The 17,572-nt window shown below is 41.0% G+C and overlaps 1 protein-coding gene across 1 annotated transcript in view; it reads right to left on the reverse strand.

The window, feature by feature from the left end:
- Window positions 1–1,452: 1,452 nt before the first annotated feature.
- Window positions 1,453–17,572, reverse strand: part of MACC1 (MET transcriptional regulator MACC1) — a 53,863-nt gene continuing 37,743 nt past the window's right edge. The window contains exons 3-5 of the mRNA XM_066585595.1: window positions 7,818–9,859; window positions 4,906–5,094; window positions 1,453–3,035 (exon numbers count right to left, since the gene is read on the reverse strand). Coding sequence (XP_066441692.1) covers window positions 2,826–3,035; window positions 4,906–5,094; window positions 7,818–9,859 — 2,441 coding nt within the window. The 3' untranslated portion in view covers window positions 1,453–2,825. The remainder of the gene's footprint in view (window positions 3,036–4,905; window positions 5,095–7,817; window positions 9,860–17,572) is intronic.

Genomic DNA, 17,572 nt, shown 5'->3' on the forward strand with positions numbered 1-17,572 from the left:
TTATTTTCATGACACAACCTTTTTAATTAAAGGAAGATGTGCCAACAACAACTATGTATGATTCATTAGATAGTTGGAGTCCCTTGACGAGAGATCAGAGGACCAGATTAGCCAGAACTGAAGGAATACTGTCTACTTCATGTTCAAAACAGGATTAGATCCTCTTCCAATAACCTTACCTTTTATTTTTTTGTTATTTAAAGGGGTTGTCTTATCTCATCATTGTCCCCTTAAGACATTTCAGACAAATGGCTAATTTGCCTGAAAGAAGTCACGGCCAGCCATAAATGTAGTATTACAGATTAGCAGCTCTCCATTTTGGCTCATAGAAGAGGGTCTATAATACGCCATATAGACCATCGTTTTCTTTATGAGACAACACCTTTAATAACTTCCCTTATCGTATTACAAAGAAATAACTCTACTTCTCCCACAACAGCTCAGACTGAAAACGGAGCCTATTTCAACATAAACTTAGTCTTTATTTTCTTTCCATATATATTTTTTTAGAAATAGCTTGAGACATTGTCTGAGCGCTGTAACAACAGGATCACTCCATTTGTACAGCTAATATGTCACCTCCTTTAAACTGCTCTGATTCTGCTCACATTGTTAAAGGGGTTTTTTTGCTGGAGGAAAACCTGCTGCAGTCTGCAAAAGAACTGCCACTTCAAAGAAACTGTGTCTGCTAGCAAGAGTGGACTTGAAATTATCTGTTCGCTCATGGTCCCATGCAGTTTGACAGAGCCTGGACAATGTATCAAAGGAGAAATAAAGAATATTGCAGTAGAATCTGACCAGACATCACTGCTGGGGAAATCTGAGTGGCTGACCATGTAAGACATGAATAAGCTGGGTCGCCGTTTTAGCTCATTGATAGGGATCATAAGCTGGGACCTACTTCCTAGAGTTTCATATGTCCAAATTGGTCTTAAATGATAAATTCAGTTCAGATAGATATTTCATTTTTATGAAGTTCATGTGGATGAAGCATATGAATAAATACGCATTCAGCTAAACTCATGTGATTAGAAACATTGTAGACTTCACATTACAATGAAGATAATATATTAAACTAGGTACAGTATAATAGTGTGGAAAAAACTATGTATATAGATAGCTCCAGCACTTCTCATAAAAAAATGAATTTTTATTAGAATATATCCATAAAAAGGTAAAAACGCTCACATGTGCGAATAGTGACCTACGCAGTTTGGTAAAAAACTAAGACTTAATGAGATGATATAGTCTGTACAAGAAGCAAGTAATTTAAAGGTAGCAGGATATGATGTAACAAAAGCATAACCACTCCTACTAAGGAATACATTGGCGTTGTTCTCCGTGCTCTCCCCTTATTGGAGGTTGGCTGTTTCGTATGACGCTGTGGATCTAGATTTTTGGCGAGCTGTATTTTACCTTCTTACTGCTTATATATACAGTATAATAGTACAATTCAAAACAAAAGTTTCCATTGTTTAATCCATTGATCATCAGTAATGTACGTACATAGGTCATTCATCTCCTACATACACACAATAGTAACCAGTCAGTGTCTCATGGGACAGGCAGCAACTACAACACATTTCTACAAGTAGAGTAACGAATAAGTCATGTTTGGTACAATAGTACAAGATCACAGAATACAAATCACAGCAGTGAACAGTTGAAATCCTTTTTTTGTAGACATTTCATTGGCTTAGATACAACATTTAGCTGAACAGTTATATTCCCGAAACGTTATACCATGTCGTAGACTACATGAGGCAGTCATGCACATACATGACCATCATTCTATAGGGTTGATGAGGATAGCCAAGTGCTGCACTCACCTATGTCCATAGACAGTGAATGGAGCAGTGGTCACACATGTGCACTGCAGTACCATTCAACTGGCTGGCTCGGCGTGTACCGTTCTTGTGATTCCTGCGGGTCCCAGTGATCAGATCCCTAGTAATTAAATGGGTTTGGTCATTAAAACAACCCACCCCTTCTCAACTGGGCCCTCTCTAAAATCACCTCTCCTGGGACCCAAGGACTCAACTGACAGCCGGCGCTGCCATTTGACTTCCAGGCAAACTGGCCTGGCAGAAGCATGTGACTGCTGAAGCCAATCAGAGGCCACAGTGTCACCATCAGCACTCCTGGCATCAGTGCTCATATCCTGGCCACCATGATGCCAGGAGTTTTTGGGGACGTGGATAGGCGATAAATTATTTTGGTGGGAAAACTCTTTTAACTGAACTCAGAACTGCTATGTCTATATAACACATGTGGATATAGCTTTATTAATGCGAGAAAGTGGTGTATTACTAGTATCATCTTAACAATACTAATATAATAATTTACACATGATAACATCCAGAATAAATATTCAGTACAAACAATATAATTTATAGAATATTATTATCACAGCAGCAGAAAGATCCAGATATGTTAGAGATGGATATTCACAGATATAACAATATATAGAAAATATATAAATGATATAAATCCTAAGGAAACTAAATGTAAAAATGTAAAGGAAAAAAACAAGGCGTTGATAGCTTGTGTACTTTATGTTTAGCACTTTATATACACTGGCAATACATCTTGGCATACCAGCCATCCAGTAATTTTAGAACACTGTTTGGGTTGCTATGGCACCTATCTGCAGGAACCTACCTAATGATACTGATATTATAAAAGCACCACAAATTCCGCTGTAATGTACTAAGGTCTTTATACCGGCATCAGGGTCTGATCTCCGCAACATAAGATTTCAGAAAGAGATCAAAATGTTTGCTTGTTTGTACTGTAGATGCACTAGAATTTAATGATCTTTACATTTAATCTTCAGGCTTGGAAAAAGAAGTGGCTCGAAAAACTTCCAGGCAATTGACAAAGATAAGAGTCCCAGTCAGCTCCCTCCATTGCCTGGTCACCGGATACTTCATTCTGTCCAATGCGCAGTGTAGGTCTTGGAGTACATCCCTGTAACTGTCTCCATAATGAGCAGCCCATGTAAATAGGAAGTCAAAAGCAGGTTTCCACATCATCTGCCAAAGAAAGAGTTCAAGGGTTAATTGAAAGTAAAGTAGTTTCATTACTGAAGCCAAAAAGGTCAGTAGCAAGTGTTCTTCCCTGCGAAGAACAATCTGTGCCTCGGAGGTTGCCTACACTACCGCTCAAGCATCCCTTGAAGTTCTCAAGCTAGATTTGGCTGCCCCAGAAGGGTAAGCCATGTTACAGGGAGATGAGGAACATAAATGGCCATACATATCCCACATAGAGTAGCTATCACATCATTAGAAGTGAGAGGCGGACTACCAAGGATTACTAACTGAACCCCAATGATAAAAAAATGTGACCTAAAATTGGCAACCACTAATCACCGGACAAACTGTAAATCATCAAACGCTTTGTAAAAATAGCACACCACCAGAAACATAAATATTCACCTACTGGGCACTGGGGATATTATTAATAAGCTTTTAGATAACAGGGACAATATTAATGAGTGATGACCACATTTTCGAAAAGTTCGATTTGGCCAGTTCACTGAATATTTTCAAAAAGTTTGGTCCGAATTAGTGTGAATGGAACCAGCAGTTCACCAAACCCCCTCAAACGAGTGTATAATATTATCGGACAGCCATAATTCCCCTGTATAATACTGAGTGGCTTTTATGGCTCTTAGTGTTATACACCAGTATTCAGGATCAGGACTAGAACCAAACCAGTAAAGCCCCGTTTCAGGAAGAACTTTGCTAAAAGCTTGATTTGGGTTCATGCCAAACTAAACATTTAACAAAGGTCACCCTAAAACAGGGTTCTACTAGTAAAGTTGACTCAACACTAGTATTAACCCATAGCATCAGAGATGTTATTGAAAAGCTAGACACATGGAATCATGACCCAGGAGCTTCAAGTTACGCCTCTTAATTAAGGGGTTAAGAGAAGTTCGGGAGCCCCAAGATAAACTTTTGCACTCCGGCCCATGAGCCTTTAGCTACACCCCTGTCAGGACCCATTGAATTCTGTGGGAGTCTGTTGTAGACATGCTCTGTGACCTGTGCAGAAGTCATTGTGCAGAGAGAAAGAGTAGATAAGCTGTGATTATCACCTATTGTGAACACTGGGTCATATGTTATCTATAAATATATGCGTTACCTTTTATTGTATCCTGCCTGTGATTAGAATGAGATGACTGCTGAAAAGTTTTCTCTACAGAACAGGAAGCGTCAGACTATTATTAGGCTCAGCAGTCCGTGTGAAAACTGCAGGATTTTAGGATTTTTTTTAAACAATATAGATCATGACATCAAAAATAAAAAAATGGCTAAACATTTTAAAAATATATATGTTTAAAAGAAATACTTAATTTATACAAGAGGTCTTTTTTATATAAATAATTTCCTTTAAGTTATATTAAAGCTTATCTTTGTTTTTAGATTGTTATGAAATCTCATCTGTAAAGGTTGGTCCACAAATATCTCAAAAATCCATTGTGGATTTCGTTGCAATTTCTGCAGTGAATCCACTACAAGATTTGCATGTTTTATATGACATCAAATCTTGAATAGCATATAAAAAATATATAGCATTGTTCAGAGGCATAACTTGAAGCTGCTGGGCCCCAGAGCAAAATTGTGGAACTGGGTCTCCAACTATAAAGCTTCATTGATAGTATTGGCTTGCAATATGGGGAAGAGAAACTTTATGGACCCCCTAGGGCTCCTAGGCCCAGGTGCAACGGGACCCTCTGCACCCCCTATATGTACACCCATGGCATTGTTTACTAGAGTGTTCCATGTCTCATGTGCAAGAGGTGCGTAACTCCTTCTGTATACATTCACAACCTTTTCATACTGAGTGGGTATTTATTAGCTTGTAACAATAGGAAGCAAATATGGATAAGGAAGATACCTGGAGGTTGACTTCTCCACTTTTCCCCTGATGCGGAATCTCATAGGCCTCAATCTGTTGCTTTGTAAGTCTGGCTAGTTTCTCAGCAAGCTCTCTCCAGCGTACGCCGAGCTGCACAGCAGCAGTCAGAATAACTGTATCTTGTGTAAGACGAGCTACTAAACCTTGACAGTCAATCTTCAATAGACCCTATGCAGTTCACAAATAGAAAAAACATGATGAAAATGCAATCCATGAGTCTTAGAAAGATATCCATTCAGTAACGTGGCATGTGTCAACTGTATTGTGTGTTTTAGATGCCTACCGTGAATCTTCAAAAAGGGATGTTGCTAAAAGGACTCTTAAAACATACTAGTACTAAAAACATGTCGAGGGACCTAAGCAAGAGAAATGTGTCTAACATGCTTAGCAAGTTGCACCATAAATATATTATGCCATCTGTGCTGCTATTTTGATCAATTTCATGCAATTTGCACAATTTTTGCTAACTTATGAACACAATGAAATTATTGAGAACTCTGCCACATTGAGTTTAATTGAATGCCTTTCATACTATTTGCAATTTATGGCACACTTGTTGAAACAGCCCCATTCACTCATGAGCTCTCTTCACAGGCTGGCATGGAAGTCATGGCAAATTTAAAATTCCCCCAGCTAAACTTCTATATTTTGGAATTATTTCTGCCCTCTGTGGCAGTTTTACTGCTTACAATTTGCATATTAGGCAACTTCTGTTGGGTAGCATAATGAAAAATGCTATGGGATTCCGTTGGGGGTTACATCACACGTTTCAAAAACAGCACTGTGACAGAACCATTGAATGTACCCATTCACTATCATTAGTGAAATGGACATTATTTTGGTGTTTATTTGACAAGATTTCAATTCATTTTCGTTATATTTAGAGTATAAAATAACACAGTCAATGACTTTATCCTATACTCCAAATATAATGGAAATCAACGGAAACCTTGTCAAATGGACTCCAAAGTGAAGTCAGTTTCACTAACGACACTGAATAGTTCCATTAGTTTCTGTTTGGGGGTTTCATGACAATACTGTTTTCAGCACCTGTGATGTAACCCTAGACGGAACCCCATTGTGTACTGAAAAGTGCTGTTGGAACATTCCTTTTATGCCGCTCCCTACTAATTTGTAATGTAAAGCTGACCAGGAACGCCAATTGCATATTAACAATTCTAACTACTGACAATAAAACTGGTACAAACAGCCAATTACAGCTAATCATTCATTAGGATATTGCGTGCTTTCATTACTTGTACTTAACATTAGGAACAAGATGCATCAACCAAAAATGACTATTTTTCGGTACATGTAATGGCAGGTTTACTAATATCTATAGCCATTAGTGTGGTCCACAAGTATACTTCATGATTCATCCAGTAAACATAATGGACTGTGCACAGTGATGGAACATAAATGGCAAGAAAAGAACCCTTCACTGTAATGTGTGAATAATGATGTGAAACTTTTATTAGCTCAGCAGTTCACGTCATGTGATGTTTTGGTCCTAATACATGAGCTATACCTATAGCTAACAAATTTCCACCAAAAGACAATATCCAAGAGAAACAGCTAAGCTGGAGAAAGGCCTGTGGCGGGCCGAAACGTCGCTTATTTTATGGACATAGTAAAAATGCATCTTAGGATGCAATTTTCTAATTAGAGGAATTTCCGTGTGCTGCTTGCAAAAACCTCCATTGCGAATTACTTGGATTCTTTTGGAGTCAGGATCCAGATGGCAAGCTGGCACCCCTGAATTGGTGGTGCTGTTGGACAGCCTCTTTTTGCAAGAGAAACAGCTGAATGGTACTAATAAGACGTGTGGCGCAGAGTGTTAAGACAGCAAAATGCAGTCCTAAGCTCTCGCTCACGACCTGAAGGTTGCAGGCTGCCAGTTCAAGGCTGACTCAGCCTCCCATCCTTCCGAGGTCGGTAAATTGAGTACCCAAGGCTTTTTAAGCTTAAACAGCTGCAAACGTCAAATGAGCAATTTTTTCTCATTCACACTGAACGATTATCTCTCAAATTCGTTCATTTGTATGAATTTTGAGCAATAATCGTTACATGTAAATGGGCCTTAAGGCTCCCCCTCCTTCATATATGACTCATGTTTGTTAAGTGATACATTTACTTTTTTAGATGTACCGGTATGTATGTCCTCCATGATCCTGGTGCTGTTTTCCTGTATTTGACAAGTTAGGAAGCAGCTTCCTCTTGTATTCCATGTATAGTATATAAGAGCCAGTTAGCAGCCAACCTCCAATCATGAGCTCAGAGAGAAAAGCAAACTAAATATAAAGAATACAGAGGAAACATGCACTGGACTACTGATTAATGCTAAGTTTATTGAAAGTTTCGGTAGGCTTTTATCTGCCTTAATACTGCCTTCTTGTTCTCTCTAGTAGTCCTGAGATGAGTGTAGGCATGCCCAATGCCCAGTGCTACCTTCCTCTGGCCTGTAGAGGAGGAGCTTCACTACTGAGCATGTGCAGATAGCACAGCACACAGTTATCTCAACTAAAAGCCTTAAAGAAGCAGCATACGGATATTTAGTGTAACAGAGAGGAAAGGCAATAACTGATTTTCTATTGCTGTTCCCACATCCTAGTTATCAATGTTTTTGATAAATAGGGGCTTAGATGAATAGAATATATATTATAGTACATTTCGAAATTTACCTAAATTCCTATGTAAGGAACTATGATATATATATATTTTTTATAAGCACGGGTACATTTCTACCGACTCAACCAAAATGGGACTTTGACTCCGACTCTCACTCTACAGACCTGCTTTTAGGTAGGCCTATTTGTAGGATTCAAAAAGACAAACACACGGAGCACCAACTGTACTATGTTGCCTTTACTACAGAAGACTAAAATACCTACCATAATGAGCTCATAATGAAATTTCCTCTTCTTGGAGTCGGCATGACAATCTTCTTTCAGCTTTTTCACAACACATGACACTCTTTCCGACTCTTTCTCAGGAAGAGTGTGACAGAGATCGTCTAGTGACAAGTGGGAGTAACCAAGGGCATCGGCTAAAGCTCTCCAGTCATGGACGTTGTCGGAGACATTTGACAGCACGGATGAGTATATGTAAGTCAATTTCCTAAAGGGCAGTGTGATCTGCTCCAAAAGCATCTTGCTTGTAAAATGTACATCCATAAAATCAATGACTTGATCTTTGGAAATAATCTTTACATTTTTGCAGTGTACAAGGCCAACCTTCCCTCTCAAAACACCCACATACCATTCTTTAACCTTGGTCTGTCCAACAGCCTTAATTTTATCTTCACCAAGAAGCACAATTGTGTCACCTTTAAAATATTCCAGGAAGTAGTCAATCTTTTGTTGCCTCAGGACAGTTTTTAATGTCACGGCAAAGTTGAGCATCTTCAAAGTTTTATCTTGGAACTTCGGATATTTCACAGTATTCCTAATGGGCATGACAGGTGTAGACACGATTTGCTTGCGTTTCTGTACGTAAGTTTGACTTTTCAGAGGGCATTGTATTTTTGGTGCAGGGTTAGGTGTGCTGATTGGAAACTCCGATATTAATGAAGAACCTTGGCTGTCTTTGATCTGAACATTAAAAACAAATGAGCTGATATCTTTTCCACCTTTCAATGAGAAAGGGAACTGGACCCGAATGATCTTACCCGCCTTTAGCTGTTGTAGTTTGATTTCATTACCATTATCTGCTGATTTCACTGAATAACAAGAGTCATTTGTAGCAAAATGAATCAGTAAGTCTTGCATTTGGTAAAACGTGAACTGATGCTTTCCCCAAAGTTGAAAGAAAAGTGGTGGCAAATTTTTTCCTCGTCTTTTAATGTCATCTACTATGAGTTTATCGGGAGTGTAATTATGTCCCAGAACAGCTAGAACAGTGGTGAATGCCGGATGTAGATGCTTGGGTCCATACACTGCCACAGTTAAGGATTTCTGAATGTAGTCATAAACACTGCTGGACTGGTTTAGAAAAGTCTTGGCTTGTGCCGCACTCACAATGTATGTGATACGGCTAAGGATCGGTAACTTGATTTGTAACATGTTATTGTAAAGGTAGCCGTCTGGGATTTTTTCAAATGGACCTTCTTTGTTGTAGCTGTAAAAGGTTGCAATATTAGTCATGACTTGACTGTATGGATCATTCTTTATCTCAGCCGCAATTTTCATTTCCAGTAAAAGATCTTCTACTGTATTGATGTTGCTTAATGTTATTTCTAGAAGAGGACTAACAGTAGTTGACAGGTTGTTGTTAAGCGATGCTGGTGGATCAAGAAAAGCTTTTAAAGAGATGTCCTGGAATTCCCCTGGTTTCACATGACCTTCAGGGACATGGATAGTTATGTCTGAGTTTGGAAGCTGTACAGATCCTCCTTTATCATCTATCCTGCAAAATATATGAGTGTCTGATGCTTGTGTCTGCCCCCAGCCGGGACTCTGACTCATAACGTCCAAATCAAGACATGACCGGGTCAACTGTCTATGGCTCAACCAAGCCATTTTGTAGGCCTCTCTGTCATTCTGAAGCCATTCTAAATCCGGAGTCAGAATCTGTCCATCAATCTCCTGTGCATTTGAGTTTTTGCTGCCTAGATCATCCAGATACGAAACACTCTTAGACCTTCCAGACTTTATTGGTTGGCTTTTCTCCAAAACATGATCTATATCAAGTTCATCTCCGGAACTTGATGCTGAATTTCTGTTTTGTGAATCCCTAAAGAACAAGAAAGGGTCCTCTTTCAAAATTGATACTCTTTCATTAGCTGATGTGTTGGCTTGAACCACATCATCCAGAAAAGGATTCGATTCAGAGAGTCCATTCCAAAATGGGTTTGTTTGCTTTAGAAAATTCTGGGAATGTTCTTGGAATACATCTGACCAATCAATGAGAAGATCCAATTTGTTTTCCAAATTTTCTGTGGAAAAAAAATGTGATAAATTGATTCAGATACTTTATCTTTTAAAAATGCTAACATATTGAGACAAACAAAACCTTTGTGAACAGCTCACTAATATATGGCTCCACTAGATCACATGTGCATGGAAGCTCTGGGAGCATGGGCAATATGGATCCAAGAAATTAAAGTCCAGAACCAGGTGCAGTGTGGGTCTAAAATATACCCTTTATCAATTCATGATGCAAATATTTAACAGCACACTAAGAGCATAACTTATATGGTTCCTCAGAAATGTCTTACTCATAGCTTACTTGCCATTAGGGAGTCGGGAAGGAATTTTCCCCCAAAAAAGGCTAATTGGCTTCTGCTCTTGGGGTTTTTTGCCTTCCTCTGGATCAACAACACAGGAGGATAAACAGGCTGAATTAGATGGGCATTGTCTTCATTCAGCTTTACAAACTATGTAACTATGTTACTATGTTACTTGGATTATGAGTAAGACCACTCTCACACACAATTCTTATTACAGCATTTACTGCAGTTGTAAAATGCCTCCATTGCTTGCAATGGGGCTTCTCTGATTAGTGTTTCTAATGCCACATTTTTGAACGCGGCGTTTAAGCATTTTTTAAATGGGATGCGCCCCCCATTGAAATCAATAGAGAACATTTTCAAACGCTGTCAAAAAGCTGTAGAACACTGTGTGCAGTGTTTTACCACATTTTTGAACGCATCATTTTATGTCACCGGGAGGAAAAGTGAAAGTGGTGATGTCATCGGCCTGCTTTGCCTGCAGGCAAATGCTCACACTGAACACTGTACAAAGCAGCTCTGCCTTAGTAAAGATACAGTGTTTTTACCATCGCCGGTGTTAGAGTGGCCTAAGGCACTCTCCTCGAGGTGTGTAAGCCATGCTCCCTATCCTCTGCTGTTGGACATTTGCACAATGAAGTAACAAAGCATACATTTTAGACTTACATCATGACTGGTGATGACCAATATACTGATGATCATTATTCAGTACTGTTCACTAAGAGAACAAAATGTGAAACCCTTCACAATTTGTTTGTAAAAAGACTACAAATTAATCCCACTTATTGTTATCACTATGTAAGGTAAATTGGTCATCTAATGAGGCTGTAGCAGATATTCCATGTTTAATTCTAACAAACACTATAAAGCCTCATCTACACTAGTGCCAGTAGGTGAGAAAATATATGAACTAATTGAAATCCCAGAGGCATTGCTGACTTTCTCAAAGCTCTGTAATTAAGGTTCAACAGGATGAAATCATAGAAACAGACTGGTGGAGTTGGAAGGGACCTCCTGGGTCATTGGGGCCAATTCCCTGTTCAATGCAAAATCAGTAAATCATCGCAGACAGATGTCTAAAATGATTGTTCTCAGCAAGAGAAACCAAGTAATCTTGTAGATATGATGCCTTTTAATGGCTAACAGAAATACATAATGTTATAGCGAGCTTTTAAACCTACTTAGGGTCCTTCTTCAGGCTTAATGGAATAGATCTGAAGATATATATATATATATATATATATACATATAAAAAGGCACAGACATGGCGTTTAAATTATTTGCACTTGAAACAATACCAGAACAGGATGAGTAGAGGAGTAAATACTTGATTAGTCCACTGATAAGGGATGTGAAAGTTTTATGGACTCTTGATTGGTGTTAGGTGGTCACCAGACCTGTGTGTTATCTGTGCTTTAAATTTCTCATAATCTCCCAGTGATGCAGGAGACCTCTTGAAATGTTTATGCCTCTCTTGAGACGTTGAGATTTGAAGTTGCCTTTTAATATAGTAACTTTCATATGTTTTATGAATTTAGGGACCAAAAACTTTCACATCCCTTATCAGTGGACTAATCAAGTATTTACTCCTCTGCTCATCCTATTGTGGTATTGTTTTACGTGCAAATTAATCACGCCATGCCTGTGCCTTTTTATGTGTATGTACATTATATATATATATATATATATATATATATATATATATATATATATATATATATGTATATATCCTCAGATCTATTTCATTAAGTCTAAAGAACAACCCTAAGTAGGTTTGAAAGCTCGCTATAACATCATGTCTTTTTCTTAGCCTTTAAAAAATGCATCATATCTACAAGATTACTTTGTTTCTTTTGCTGAAAGCAATCACATTTTGTTCGACTGGCTAACATGGTACCAAACTTTTTTCTTTTTACCTAACAGACAGATGTCTGTCCAGCCTCTGTTTGAAGACTTTCAGTGAAGGAGAATTCACGACCTCCCGTGGCAACCTGTTCCACTCATTGATCACCCTCCTTGTCAGAAAGTTTCTTCTAATATATAATCTGTCTCTAATCCCTTTCAGTTTCATCTAATTGCTTCTAGTCTTTCCTTGTGCAAATGAGAATGGGGCAGATTGCCCTATGTACAGGCAATACTATAATCAGTGCTTCATTGTTCTATCTGTAAAAGTACTCCAGAGTTTAGGGGAAAGCATTGAAGAGGCATTCATACCTTATAGAGTGAAGACATATCTTTATGATTGGTTGGTGTTCGAAGTATGGGACCCCCACAGATTCTGACAATTAAGGCACCTTCAGTGCATTGGCCCTTTCACAGGTTTTTTTCTGGCACAGAGGTTCCCCCAGCCCCCACTGCTGAAGCTTGTAGAACTCAGTGCTAGGGGACTGCTAGAGCCTGCAGGACTCAGAATTGAAAGGCTGCTGGAGCCTGGAGTACTCAGGGCTGTGAAGCTGCTGGAGCTTGGAGGACTCAGGGTTAGGAGGCTGCTGGAGCTTGCAGGACTTAAGGCTAGGAGACTGATGAAGCCTGGTGGAGTTAGAGGTGGAGGCTGCTGCAGCCTTCAGGACTCAGTTCTGGGAGGCTCCTGGAGTCTGGAGGACTCATGGCTAGGGAGGCTGCTGAAGCCTGGGGAACTCAAGATTGAGAGGCCGACGGAGGCTCTAGGCATCTCTCTGGAACTATGGCACTGGCTGGGACACTTAATCTCTGGAGGCTGCCTGAAGAGAAGAGTGCACACTGGCTAGTTTGGTCTAGCCAATGAAGCCCTCACTCAACAGCAGTCAGCACCACAGGCTCTTTAAGACACAAGTGGGAAGAGGAAGCAGGGAGAGGATGGCGACTCCAGAGATGGAGTCTGCAAAGAAGTCTTCGCCTTTCTGCTCAGGATCAGGCAGCCCAGCGGTCAGTAGCAACTACTGATGGTAACATTGTCGCAGACAGTGTCCGAGTGTCACATACTACTGCAATGCTGCTTACAAAACCACCACTCAGCTTCTAAAATCAATGCTGACAGACAGCGCTAGGCAGGCAGAAATTTGGAACAGCACACCTATAATCCAGGACTCAGGCCTCAGAAGTAAGTGCCTAGTGATGCCCTTGACTTCATGTATGATTGAATCAGCTTTACTTTTACTGCATTCTTTTTTAATTATCTTGTATTTGAGCTTTACAAAAAATTAAACTTTTCAAACAAGCTCTTAGGAAAGTATGCCATTCGTATGACTTTTGACCTGGGAGGCTGCAGAAAAACTCAGTTCTGCTATAACCTGTTCAGCTGTGCTGTACCCCTGTCCAGCAGCTGAACGATTAATCCCACCAGCTCTGGACTTTCACTTGTACGGATTTCTGTTTTCACCTTTTTAGGTTTCTATATTACCCCGCTTGTTTACTTTTTCTGTGCTTGTTAGGGCAAAAATAGATTGCCGCAGGCGAAACTACACTTGGCAGCGCAGAGCGTAGTTGCCTCTGGATGAGGAAAATTTCTTCTCCCTCCCTGGATTTTCACCCTCCCCGCCAGAGCGCAGGAGTTTGAAAATAACTGCGGGAAAATAGGATCCGCCCCTTCTTCTCTGCACTATGCATTCTCTAGATGCAGGAAAGATAGGGCAGGTCCTATCTTCTCCCGGCCGTGATTGGTACCCAGCAGTGAAAATGAAAACTGAATAATGGGAGGAAAACACGCTGATGTGTTTAAGCCTCCACCTTTAGTCCGTGTTTTCTGTTCAGTTTGTTTACCTGTGATAACTCTGACTCTTGCCTCATCTTGTTCCTATTTGTTGCCTGTATCTATTAAAGCTTTCATCAACTACAGAACTCCTGAATCCTGTCTGTCCATCACTACTGGCTTCAAAGGGAGTGCTGAGTGAAGTTTTGAAAAGTTCGGTCCAGACAGTTTGCTGAACTTTTGCAAAAAGTTTGGTTTAGTCCGAATAGTTCGAACCTGACCAAAGTTCACCAAAACCGCTAAAGCTGGTATATAACAGTGTCTAAGAGCTATAAAAGCCCTGTGGGAGAGTCAGCTCAGGTAGAGCGCGGGGTTGCAGTGTGAACGACAGTCAGAGACCAAGACAGTAGTTATAGTCCACACAGGCTTGGCCTGCGTTTATTAAAAACACAAAAATAAACAAAACACAGTCTTAGCTTTCAGGCACAAACAAAATCCTGCTTCTCCAGCACTTACTATACAGAGTCCTTCCCTGACTATAAGTGGATGGCTAGCTGCAGCCTCATGAACACCAAACAGTTTGCAGAAAGTCCAGATTTTCCTTGGTCAGGAATAAAGCATTTACTTGAGGCCAGCAGCCTCCAGCATGCTTAGCTGCTCCCAGGCCTCCTCTCTGTTTGCAGCTTGCAGACTTTATGGACTTAGCTAATTGCCCAGTCTCTCCACTTGCGGAGCATGCCTCCCCCTAACAAGACCTGGAGTAGAGGGAGTGGATTGGGCAGCCCCACTACCGAGCCTGCCACCCATGTAAAAAAAAACAACAGGCCCAAACACATTTTACCAAAGCTGCTCCATAAACTATCTTTGCTGGAGATCATATCACATTCCCTGGTTTTTCCCCGTGTCTCACGTAGTGAGACACAAACTCTCTTCATACCTACTGGGCATAATATCTGAACCCAGGTGAAATATACCGACCATCCAATATTAACCCCTTCAGTGTCTCACAGCCCTTTATAACACTAAGGCTGGCTTAACATGGGCAGGGAAATTGCGCGAAGTTTGGGCATTGTGAGACGCACAAATTTGAACCCCATTCTTTTGAATGAGGTTATATACATGAGCAATGTTATGTTCTCCTGCGTGGCACTGCGATGTGATGCTATGCAGGAGACACATTGCAGCATGTTCTATCCCACTGCATGCTCTCACATCGCAGCTCCATTGGTTTCAATGGGACCAGTGGCAGCATCATACCATGTGCGAGGTGCATGTGATGTGAGGTCTCCCATTGAAAATAATGGGAGAAATTCTGTGAACCTCCGCCACAGCTGTCTGCCATGGCAGGAGGATTGCTTCTTCCCCGAAGTAATATGAGGCTGTTTTGCCATGAAGACACCTCCCATCCATTCAGATTTCAAATGGATGGTGAGCGTGATATGGGGGCGGGATTCATGGCCCCATATCGCGCTCACCTCTGTGAAGTTAGCCTCAGAGTGTTACACAGGACTTTTATAGCTCCTAGACACTGTTATACACCAGTGCTCAAGACTAGTGAACCAAACCAGTAGAACCCGGTTTCGGGTAGAACTTTGCTGAAAGCTCAGTCCGTGTTCATACTGAAACAAACTTTTAGTTTGACTTGGTTCGGTTCGCTCCACACTAAAAGGGGCCTCATTTTGGAAAAACCCTCCTTAACAAAAGCAGTCCTGCCAAAATATGACAGTGAGATAATGTAGCACAGCTTGGCTTGGCTACGCTTCTTGGCAAATGAATGACGTAGAAACCCTAGCCTGTCTAGGCAATTCATCAACTGATCATTGAGTTTCAGCAAGTATAAAAATGCTCGCTGATTGGTGGTACATCTTTCTGTGTGACTAAGGAGATGTACAGCCGGCCTATGGGGAGGAATGATTCTCCATCCATGTAAAAGAAAATGAAACAAGTGCAAATTAACATGTGTGCTATTACATAAGGCCAAAATTTGTCCCATGTAAAAGGACCATAATCCTACTCAAAGTTGAGAGTTTGCTACAATTATAACCAGTCTAGGCAATTAAAGGGGTTTTCCAGGCAGCGCCGGCTGTCAGTGCCAGGCTACAACGAGGTCAGAGCGGAAGCTGTTACTCCGACCCCTCTGTAGTGGCTGGCACTCGTAATTGCAGGTGCAGCTCTCATTGAAATCAATGGGACTCCAGTCTGCAATTACAAGCGCAACTCCTATTGATTTCAATGAGATTTGCACCTATGGGCTGCGGGTACCCACATCATTGATAAGCGACGGCGTGGGAAATACAAACAAAGAAAAGATAAACTGTACTGCACGTGACCGCCTGCGAGCTTCCGGTCATCCACTGTACAGTTTGGGGAGGTACACAGGGTCACCAGCCGGAATCTACTGTGGGCCTCCCGCATGCGGAATCCGACCCGTTCGTGTGAGCCCAGCCTTAGGGTGCGTTCACATGAACGTATATCATCTCGGTTTTCACGCCGAGCCGATATACGTTGTCCTCATGTGCAGGGGGGGGAGGCTGGAAGAGCCCAGGAGCAGAAACTCAGCTCCCGCCCCCTCTCTGCCTCCTCTCCACCCCTCTGCACTATTTGCAATGGGGAGAGGCGGAACGGGGGTGGGGCTTATTACCAGAACTTAGCCCCGCCCCCGTTTCACCTCCTCTCATTGCAAATAGTGCAGAGGGGCGGAGAGTAGGCAGAGAGGGGGCGGGAGCTGAGTTTCTGCTCCTGGGCTCTTCCAGCCTCCCCCCCCTGCACATGAGGACAACGTATATCGGCTCGGCGTGAAAACCGAGCCGATATACGTTCGTGTGAACGCACCCTTCGATATAGAAGGTTTTTCTAGCCTCAAGATCTTAACCATAAAGCTTCTTATTTACTGACAGCAATAGAAATTCTGAAAACGGTGAGGAATGGAATCACAAAGTATATTAGAAAGTCGTATTACTCTTCATTATACAATGATTAAGCTTTATTTACATAAAACCAGAAAACCCCTTTTAAAGTTGTAAATTCCATTAGCAGATTAAAATGCTATCGAAGGTAAAACTCAAATGTGATTTGTAGAGCTTTAAGAAATGCTCAATCAAGGAAGATGTAATTAGTAAATTCAATATTAAAAGGCTTCCTAAAACTTGGCAGTCTGAACAACGTCAGTACTTACAGCAATTAGAATTTATTAGGAGACTTGGATTAACTAAAACATAAAGCATTCTGCTGTTTGAGCGAAGATTCGGAAGTGTGAGCCTAACCACATTGTTACATTATCGGCTGCCATTACAGAGTACAATGTGTTTATATCAGATCTGAGGCCAGCGCTGCGCTCCGATGACATTTGTAAAGTAAGGCTCTTACATATATCTACTTTCATGGTATCATTATCTACTTAACCCTTTCCAATCCAATTTGTATCCCGGTTTTCCTAGGGGGCTTACTCTTTTTCTGCCGTTATACAACGGCGCTATATGCTGGCTAAAGCCAGTACTGCATGAGGTGACACATTGGATAGGCTCCGACAGCAGAGAGGCTGGCAATATACAGTAAGAGAACCCTGATGGGCGTCTTCCAACATCGGAGCTGTACAGCCTTAAATCATAATGTCTTTAGAGGTCAGACAGTGGGTTGGAAAGGGTTAAAGGGATTACAAATAAATAGTTTTTTTTCTTCCGGCTGGTGTGAAGGCGCTTTTATGGAACGACTGTCATTCAGACTCCCGCAATCCATCTGCATGCAGAAAACTG

Source organism: Eleutherodactylus coqui, chromosome 12, assembly GCF_035609145.1.
Source record: "Eleutherodactylus coqui strain aEleCoq1 chromosome 12, aEleCoq1.hap1, whole genome shotgun sequence".
Lineage (NCBI taxonomy): Eukaryota > Metazoa > Chordata > Amphibia > Anura > Eleutherodactylidae > Eleutherodactylus > Eleutherodactylus coqui.